At 63.6% G+C, this 9,462-nt stretch overlaps 1 protein-coding gene across 1 annotated transcript; it reads right to left on the bottom strand.

Annotated features, from left to right (window-relative positions):
* Positions 1–1,702, bottom strand: ANKRD33 (ankyrin repeat domain 33). The gene is made up of 3 exons (XM_025212383.1): positions 1,573–1,702; positions 926–1,066; positions 1–740 (listed from the first exon to the last, which is right to left on the bottom strand). Exons 1-3 carry the CDS (start codon positions 1,691–1,693, stop codon positions 1–3), a joined length of 1,002 nt encoding a protein of 333 aa, XP_025068168.1. The 5' UTR covers positions 1,694–1,702.
* Positions 1,703–9,462: the final 7,760 nt, after the last annotated feature.

Raw genomic sequence — 9,462 nt, 5'->3', positions numbered from 1 at the left:
TCAGCTTCCCTCCTCTAACTCCTTGGCCGCTCTCCTCTTTTCCCGCAGCTCCTTGTACCTCCATTTGGGCAGCCGCAGCGTGTTCCTGTCCTGCGACTCCTCCGGCTGCTCCTCCGCGGAGGCCGGCGGGGCGGGTGGCTTGGTCAGCTTGATCCTGGGGACATGGTCCTCGGGGAAGATGCTGCTTCTGCGCAGCAGCCGCAGGGGCAGGAAGCTGGGCATGCTACCGCGGGGCTGGGATGAGGCCAGGGCCGGAGGCTGGCTACAGCCAGGGAGCTCCTCAGCCCCAGAGCATGTCTTGGCCTCAGCTGGGGGCTTGGCATTGGGCACCTGTGCCCTGAGGATCTCTGGCACAGCTAGTCTGCGCTTGCCCACCTCTGGAGGGCTCAGGGGGCAGATGGTCTGGCAAGCGGTGGACACAAAGGGGCTGGCCAGGCTGGTGGTCATCCTGACCATGTGGTCCATCACCCCGTCCACCTCGGGGTCGTGTGGAAAGCGGAAGCTGAAACTGGAGCGGATCTTCTCTTGCATCCGCTCGCCCCTGGTTTTCGTGGCCAGCGCCTTGGCCACCAGCTCGGGCAGGGCTGGCCACTCGGGCAGGTACTCGCTGCTGAACTGCTCGGCCCGAGGCCGCTGCAACAGGCGCCGGATCTGCACGATGGTCTCGAAGCGCCCGGTGAACACCGCCCACTCGCGAGCCGTCTTCCCTTTGACTGGGTCCACTGCGTTCAGGTCAGCCCCTGTGGCCACAGAGGGGCACGAATGGCGCAGAACAGGTGCCACCCCCTGGCCATGCCACCGCCTGGTACCCCAGGGGCTTTTGGAGGAAGGGGTGCCACCCAGGCAATCTCCCCTTCCCGGGAAACTGGGGGACCTGGGGCCACCACAGGGCAGCCGCACATGGAGGATGGAGGAAGCCACTCACCCGCCAGGACCAGCGCGGTGACACAGTTGTTGCATCCCTGTATCGCGGCCTTCATGAGCGCAGTCAGGCCCCGGGCATCTCTCTTGTCGACCTCCAGGCCGGGGTAGTAGTTCAGCCGGTAGTTCACAATCATGTCGTGGCCTGAACAGCCAGGGAGAGGAGCTGAGGTACAGTTTCGGAGGCAGCCAAGACATGCAACAGCATTCAAGGCTGCCCATGTTCAGGTCTGACCTGCTTCCCCGGGGAGGTGAAATGCAAAATGCATCATTCGTGCCTTAGCCTCTTGGGGAGTAAGAGCAGGAAGGAACCTGGCAGGGGAGATGTCTCCCGAGCTGAGGCTCCTTTGCCTGTCTGAGCTGGGGTAGGAGGGGAAGAGTGGGAAGGGGGTGCTTCTCTCTGTGGCAAGGGGCAAAAGAGGGAAGCATTTTCTGCATCCCGGCAGGATAAAATGTCTGGTCTGTTGTGAAGGCCTGGCTTGGGCAGAGCTGCTGTAGGGGAACCATTTCCTAGGCACTGCCCCGGGTGTGTCGCGGGCCCCTGCCCCTCCCAGAGGTGTGCAGGAAGCTGGACTGTCTGTGCACAGGCATGCACCCGTGCCGCAGCAGGTCCCAGGGAAGCAGGGAGCTCCTGGCACAGCTGGTGCCTACCTGCCTGGGCTGCAATCATGAGGGCTGTGTTGCCGTCATTGTCCTGGTGGTTGATGTCCACGTAGGGGCACCCGCTCAGCAGGACCACGATGTCCAGGAAGCCCGCGTAGCAGGCTACCATCAGCCCGTTCTGGGGATGGCAGATGAGCCAGCATGTCAGAGACCCCCTGCCCTCCCCGGGTGGGTGAGGACACAGGGCTGGTGGCACTGAAAGGATCTCGGGGACGGACCCAGCCAGGCTGCACCAAGCCGAACCCTCCCAGCAAGGGATGGGAGCACAGGTGGGTTGATCTGGGCTCTCTGCAACCTGCTCGGTTGGACTGGCCTGGTCACCCCACTGGTTCATCAGCTCACGCTGGAGCTGGATTCGCCCCAGCTCCTATGAACACCCAGGCCTGGACAGGGGATGCCAAGGGCCTTCGTGTGCCCTGTGGCGGGCAGTGCTGGGGTGCTCACCCGGCCATTGGCGTCCAGTTGCACGGCCTCCTGCCTGGTCACGCCGCTCTCCAGCTTGTCCCGCAGCTGCGCGGCACAGTTCCTGGCGCAGCACTGGTGGAGTGTCAGCTCCCCCTGGTCCCCACTGCAGGGCACGGGCGTGTAGCAGGGGTAGACGGAGTCATCGGAGAAGATGCTGCTGGTTTCAGAGGCCTTGAGTGTGTCACCCAGCTCTTCCTCTTCCTCCTCCTCGTCCTTGTCCTCCTCCTCCTCATAGTGCAGCTCAGGGTCGAAGGCAGGGTTGGCAGCATGCTCTCCTCCACCCTCATCTGTCATCCGGCCCATGCAGGGGGAGCCGGGCCCAGTGCGGTGCCAGGGGCTGGCCCTAGATCAGGAGCCTTCTCTGCTCCACCACAGGCCTCGTGCCTCCAGGTACCCGTGCCTACGGGGCAAGCACCGGTCAGCAAGTCCAGGCCCAACCCTGCACCCCCTCAGCCCACAGCAGCGTCTCCACCGGTCTGCCCTGCTAGCACGGGGGACTCTGCCCTGCTCCTGCGCTATGCTGCCTCCAGGCCAGCATTGCACAGGGCTGGGACCTTGCCTCCGGCTCTGTTTGCCCTTGAAACCCGCCAGGATTAAGTCCCCAACGCCGCCCCTGGGCAGCTGGCACCAGCAGCTCATTTGCACCAGGACTATGCCAGGCTGCACCCAGGGCAGAGCCGCGGCAGTTGCGGGGTGTAGAGGAGCATCCTGCGCTGTGATCTGGGCACTGAGTGGGGAGGGGGGGACCATGCTCCACTCCTGCTCTCCCCCCTGCCTGTAACCCCACTTCCTGCCCAGGGCTGTGGGAAGGGCGCCAGGTCTCCAGCCGTGCTGCCAGCACGGCCTTGCAGGGCCGGAGCACTAGAGGTGGGCTCAGCACGCCCTGGGAACCCTGCCCTGGAGCATGGCCCCCAGGCAAGGCAGCAGCTGCAGCTGCAGGAGGTGCAGGATTGACCCCCACGGGTGGGTGGCGACTGTGCCGTAGTGGAGACAAGACCCTGCAGCCTCTGGGCAGAACCAGCGAGGTGCTGACAGGGTGCGGGGAATTGTCCTCGGGGGCAGAATCTGGGTGCCAGGGGAGGTGGTGTGGGGCTGGGGTGCTGCTGTGGGAGTCCCCGGTGCCCCAGGCCAGGGAGGGGGCCCCTCTCTATGCTCGCAAGACGTACCTGGGTATGTGTAGATGTCCTGCCCGGGGCCTCTGCTCAGTCCTGTCACTGCGCCGGCCGAGCTGGGAGGCTTCCTGACACGCGGCAAATGCCCCCACCTCCCTGCAGCAAAAGCAGCGTCTGGTTGGGCCCGGGCTGGGCACCTGTGCCACAACAGATTGGACGCTGATGCGGGCTTAGCCAGCAAGGCCTCTTAATGTAAACCCTTACTTAAAATGGCTCAGGGCTTCCCGGGAGGGGTTGGGTGCTGGTAGCTGAGGAGAGGGTCACGTTGAGCTCCCACGGCTGCGGCTCAGCCCAGAGCCGCTGGACCCAGCCGGCGTACAACGCCGTGCGTGCTTTGTTCCCGCGCCGGCCTCCAGCAGGTGTGCAGCCAGGGCCATCGCACTCGCCAGCCGCGGGCTTGCTTGCAGGAGAGGAGGAAACCTGCCAGGGAAAGGAAACCTGGACCTGGACTTGCAGTTCTGCAGGGGCCTGGTACCGTCAGCGGGGCCTGGGTCTCCTCCTTGGCTTGGGGCCTGGGGAGGGCCAGGAGCAGCTTGGCGGCTGGCGGGGTTATCTCAGGGAGTCGGCCCGCTAATCCGTGGCAGTCTCTGAGCAGATTACAGCTCGGCAGAGGGGTGGGCGGCTCCGGCTCTGCCCGTCCTTCCTGCCTGACCCACCACGCTGCCCCTGGACCCGCACATCCCTGGCCTCACTCGCTGAAGGGGTGCTTTGGCTCTGGGGGGGGGGAGTTCCTGGCTTGCAGCACCCTGGGTAACCCAGCACCAGGCTGACGGGGCCTCAGGCACTGCCACGCTCAGACTGTGCAGTAGGAGGCGAGGGGCTTGGTTTAGACTCTGGGGGATATCAGGCTTCAGTTCTCTTCTCTGCCACTACCACCCTGGTGACCCTGGGCAAGTCCCTTTATCTCCGGGACCCCATCCCTGAGCTGCCAGTGGGGACTGGTCCATCCGCCCCTCCTCTGGTTCACGCCGACTAGGGGCATGGGTGCTTCCCCGTGCCGCGTGCTTGCTGGCACTGAGCACGGCCCGGCTGGGGTGAGCACAGCCATGTACCAGGGCGGGTGCCCCAGTGCAGCAGGACAGGGCCATCACCGGGCTGCACCAGCTCCTGCCTGGACGTGACTGTGCAATGCCTGCGGTGGTCACGAGGGGGGGCTCCCACCCCAGGGAAGGAAGGCCAGGCCCCATGCTGCTGCATGGGTGCAGGGGGGAGATGCCTGGCTCGGCTCACACATTTGGGGGCTCTGTTCTTGCCCCTCGTACAGCAGCTGCTGCCCTGCCTGGACCCGGAGGTCGGGAAGGGAGGGAGGGGGCCAGCACCCACCGGTCTGCACCAGGGGCTGGCTGCTTTGCCATGGGGATGCTTTGTCGGGCCTCATCTCCCCGTGGCCCAGGCGTCCGGCACCGAGGGGTCTGGTTCTCCCCGGGGAGCTGCCAGGCTTGTCGAGGGCATTTCACACTCATGCCCCTGCCTCCCCTCCTGGCTGGGGATCGACCAGCACCAGAGCCAGGTGTGAGCTGGGTGCTAGCTGGGCCCTGAGGACAGGGAGAGGGTCCAGCCAGGCCAGCTCAATGCCACAGGGAAGCACTATGGGGAACTGAGGCCTGGGCTCGATGGAATGATTTGCCCAAGGCTGCCCCGGGAGTCAGTGGCAGAGGCGGGCTGTGCAGCCCCTTCCTCCTGGGGGCAACAGCTCTCAGCTCTTCAGGGGTCACGGACATCCCGGCCCAGGCTGAGGCAGCATGGGCGCCTCCACAGAGGGCCAAGCTGCGGGTGGGGGTGCCAGGATGGCGCTGGCTGAATGCAGGGTCGGGCTGGGCCCATGTGGCAGCCTGGTTGGCTTTTCCACCAGTGAGGAGGAGCCACCGACCTGGACACCTGCCGCTTCCCCAGGGGCACGGTGGGGAGCGCTAGTCCAGGCTGAGCCCCATGAACCCGCCACACTAAATCACCAGTGCTCGTGGCTTCCGAGGGCGCGGGGGCAGGAAGCATTTGGCACAAAGCCCTGATCTTTCCCCTCCCGCGCGAGGCTGGCGGGAAGCCCGAGCCCGGTGGTCTGGCCCAGGTCAGTCGTTCCTCACTGCCCAGTCATCTCCATCACAAAACCAGGGTGCAATAACTCAGCCCGGGAGGGAAGTGGAGGGCATTGATTTAGATCCCGGGACGGGCTCCGCTCATCCCGGCAGGTCAGGGCTGGGTCACGGGCCGAGTCCAGCCCTCGGGTCCAGCTAACCTGGATCTGAGTGCAGCTAACCTGACTGCAGCTGCCCCTGGCATCCGGGCACGGGTCCTCTGCGCCACCCAGAGACCCGGCTCTCTCCCAGGGACGACACTGATCCCCAGGGAGCAGAGCCAGGATGCTACGTCCCCCCACCTTGTCCCCAGCAAGAGGCCCCAGGACAGCCCAGGGTGGTACAGACTGGTTTGGACAGGGCGGATCCTGCCTCTGGCAGGGCTCTGGCGTCCCTCCAGCCCCACGGCTCTGGGTCCCCCAGGAAGGTCTGGGGCTCAGCACCGGCATGCTCGTTGCAAGTGTGCGGGTCAGGGTCTTCCAGCAAGGCGCGGGGAAGCGCCCAGGCACCCTTTCCCTGCCCACATTTCTGGAGAAGCGACGGCAAGACGTGTGCGGAGGGAGAAGCCAGCGCCGTGTTTCGGGGTGCAGAGAGGGCCCGTGCTGCAGTGCAGGTCCAGCCGCGTCCCGGCCTCCCGGAGCTGCCTGTCCTGGGAGTGGGCTGGGTCGGCACCAAGCTCCTCTCCCGGGGGCAGGACCCTGGACCCACCTGCCTGCTGGGCTGGTGGTGGCAGCTCCCTCCCGGGCAGCCTCCCTGCCCTCCACAGAGGGGTGCCCGCCCCCCCATGAATCACGCGGCTGGGGCAGGGGCTCCGGGTGCCTCTCAGATTTATGGGGGGGAGCGGAGCCCGGCAGCTCCCGGGGCCCGGGGCAGACCTGCCTTTTCAATCACCCGCGCGGCATTTGGTGCTGGGGTGGCCCGAACCGTAACCCTTTGTGGAGCACAATACCGCACCCATAAATTCTCCCCCAGCGCCGGGGGAGAGGAGGGGCCGGGGCCGGGGCCGGGGCCGGGGCCAGGGCCAGCTCCCCCAGCACCTAGCCAGACAAGCGCGCATTGTCCGTCCCGCTCTTTGGAGGGCATCTGCCGCCCCATCAGGCGCCCGTCACAGGGCTGCCTGCCCGCCTGCCCCCATCCATGGTGCCCGGCGTGATTTGTGGTCTCAGGAGGAGGGAGGGAGCAGGGGCCATCCCCTGGGGCTGCTTGGGGCGTGCGAGTCAGAGGGCATGCGGAGGGGGAAAGGTGCCGAGCCCCCGGGGCAGGAGGAGCAGCCTCAGTGGGGTACTGGGGAGATTCACGGCTCGGGGTGCAGGTGTCTGGGCAGAGCCAACCTCGTGCCCGCATCACTGCCCAGGCTGTGGCCACCCAGGTTTCCTCGCTGTACAGGGATGGGTGATTAACCCACTTCCTAGGCATTACTGGATACCAGGGGCTACGTGCCGTGGCCGGGGCATTCCCTGCTGCGTGCTAGCGGTCTGCAGGGCATGGGCTGCAGCTCAGACTATGAACGAGGTGCCCTGTACCCTTGTGCCATTGCTCCCCTATTGCACACGCCCTTGCTCACGGCCCCAGGGCTTTGATTCCAGTTTCTCCAGTGGGTGCAGAGGTCTCCCATCTCCCTGCGCAGCTCGTGTAACCCACCAGGGACCAGGCCTGGTTATGGATCAGAAAGGCCTTTGCTGAGGCACGGGGGTCAAAAGCAGAGGTAAAGCATGCTTGTGTCAGGTGTGTGCATGGAGAGATCTGTGCGCACACGGGCGTGTGTTTGCAAAAACACAGAAATGCATCAAGCAACATGTCAGATGTCACCAGGCTCTTCAATAATTCAGGCCGTTTTCTCCCAGCTCATTCCCATTTGCGCTGACATCCTGTTAATTATTCAGCAGCCGCTGGCGCCTGTTTCTGCTGGTCTGGTGACATGCCTCCCCCAGGTGCAGATCCAGCCCTGCTATCTTCAGTCTCGCTTGAGACGAGCAAGAAGAGATGCGCTGGTGTCAGGAGAAGCAGATCCAGCTGTTTGCACTGGAGCATTTGCACTAGTGTGAAGCTCTGGGGCAGGGAGGCTCAGCCACGATTCACCCCAGTTCAGCTGTGTCCACGCCAAGCCCATGTGTAGACAGACCAATCCAGGACATGCCTTCGTGTGGCTGGGTCAGTGCAGAGACCTAGAAGAGAAGCCAAGCCGCCGTTCACCCCACTTGCAAGCCTTGCCACGTCTCATGGCTTGGCCTGTCTGCATGCGTGCACAGGGACCGGGGACTTTGGTAGCTGATGGCCATAGCCAGGGCAGATCTCCACTGCAGACATGAGCCACCTTTTCCTTCACCTGCTTAGAAGGATTCTCAGCAGCAGGCAGAGGACAGAGGCCAGAGCCTGGGATTAAGGAGCCCAGTGGAGGCTGCACCAGCTGCAATCCCTGCACTGCAGCCCTACCACGCTGGCCGCTCCTCTCCGCTGGCTGCCGGGAACCCCCAGTCCCTACAACCGGCTCTTCTGGAGGGGGTGGGGTGGTGCGGAAGGGACCGAAGCAACCGGGAAGACAATGGAGTCTGAACATCTGTCACACTCTGACGATCACCTTCCTGCAACAATGGCGCCGTGGGGCTGGGAAGCTGCGGTCCTCCAGGATTTGGGGCGGCAGGGACAATAATCCCCTTTGTTGCCTTCTGCAAGGTGGCGTCACGCCTCCATGGGCCTCTGGTTCGGGGGCTTTTCCTTCCTCCCAAAATGGGCTGTTTCACTCCGAGGTGGTGCTTTTCCCTAGGACCCATGATCTTCCTGGGAGGCAGTGAGGCCCAGTGGGCAGACCACGGCCCCGGAGCTCTGTCCAGGGCTCTGCTGTGCAACCGCCGGTGTGCGTTCAGTGCCTGGGTACATCAGAGGGTCTGGGCTTCCCTGTCCATGCTGCTCTTACCCCACCCGCCTGTGGTCAACAAGTCTGTTAAGTCTAGATGCTCTACGAGAGCCAGGTCCTCCCTCCCCTCCCCTGGCTCTCGCCAGCAGACCTAGCACTGAGCCATTGTGCCGTTAGCGCATGCCTGGTGTTGCAAGGTACCCCGGGTTAGGGTTAGCCCAAGCAACATGGTGGTAGGGTTAGAATTAGGCTAGGGTTAGGGTTAGCCCAAGCAACGTGGTGGTAGGGTTAGGATTAAGTGAGGTTTAGGGTTAGCCCAAGCAACGTGGTGGTAGGGTTAGGATTAAGTGAGGTTTAGGGTTAGCCCAAGCAACGTGGTGGTAGGGTTAGGATTAGGCTAGGGTTAGTGTCAACCCAAGCAATGTGGTAGTAGGGTTAGGATTATGCTAGGGTTAGGGTTAGCCCAAGCAACATGGTGGTAGGGTTAGTATTTGGCTAGGGTTAGTGTAAACCCAAGCAACATGGTGGTAGGGTTAGGATTAGGCTAGAGTTAGGGTTAACCCCAGCAACACGGTGGTAGCAGTCACGGTGGCTCTGGCTCCGAGTTGACACTGGCATGACAAGGGCACTTGGTCCAGTTGACCGTCCATTTGAGGTCCGTTGCTGCCCAGCCGTGTACCTCGTATAGCAGCCGCCTGTTCGGATCAGAGAGCAGGCCCCACCCAGACGCAGTCACCTGGGCAGGGCCCAGGGTTGGGCGCTGCACCCCTATAACACACAGCGGTCAGGGGAGAGGCACCTCCTGCTGCAGTGCAGGCCGGGAGCTTTGTGGGGTAGGGCTCTGGCGTCTCTGTTGCAAAAGCCCCGTGAGAACGTGGGGTCTCTGGAGCTACCTGCGGGCCACGCGGGCACAGGACACGGTCGAGCAGCCCTGGCTCCACGCCCCTGCGTGTTAGCTACAGATTTAAATTGCGGGGATACAGGGGGATCCCGCATGCAGCATCTGCCTGGCTGTTCGCCCAGGTGGGGCCATGGGAAGCACGGATGGGAGAAGGGAAATCCAGGGGCACCTGCCAGAGCACTGGCCCATCATACTTGCCTGCATGGGCAGCAACCCCAGCCAAGGGGCACCTGATAGTTAAACAGGGCCAAACCTGCAGACAGATTTTAGTTTCACCATGTTTATGGCGGGTTTAGCTTATGGCAGGAAATCAAAACAGCCCTTTCTGATCCAGCGTCAAGCTTTTGTTCTGGGGCAGAGCTGAGGGCAGAAAAGGGAAAGGGGAACAGCGAGGGCTTCTCATCTCTTTGCAAA

Source organism: Alligator sinensis, unplaced genomic scaffold (genome assembly GCF_000455745.1).
Source record: "Alligator sinensis unplaced genomic scaffold, ASM45574v1 scaffold1329_1, whole genome shotgun sequence".
NCBI classification, from domain to species: domain Eukaryota; kingdom Metazoa; phylum Chordata; order Crocodylia; family Alligatoridae; genus Alligator; species Alligator sinensis.
Note: the sequence above shows the minus strand (reverse complement) of the source record. Positions and strands in the feature narration are given on the sequence as shown.

Excerpts from the sequence above, each read along its gene's own strand:
- ANKRD33 (XM_025212383.1), bottom strand. The coding sequence starts at position 1,693 with ATGGTAGCCTGCTACGCGGGCTTCCTGGACATCGTGGTCCTGCTGAGC. Across the intron at positions 1,067-1,572 it reads CATGATTGCAGCCCAGGCAG|GCCACGACATGATTGTGAAC; the intron begins GTAGGCACCAGC and ends CTGGCTGTTCAG. Across the intron at positions 741-925 it reads CACCGCGCTGGTCCTGGCGG|GGGCTGACCTGAACGCAGTG; the intron begins GTGAGTGGCTTC and ends CTGTGGCCACAG.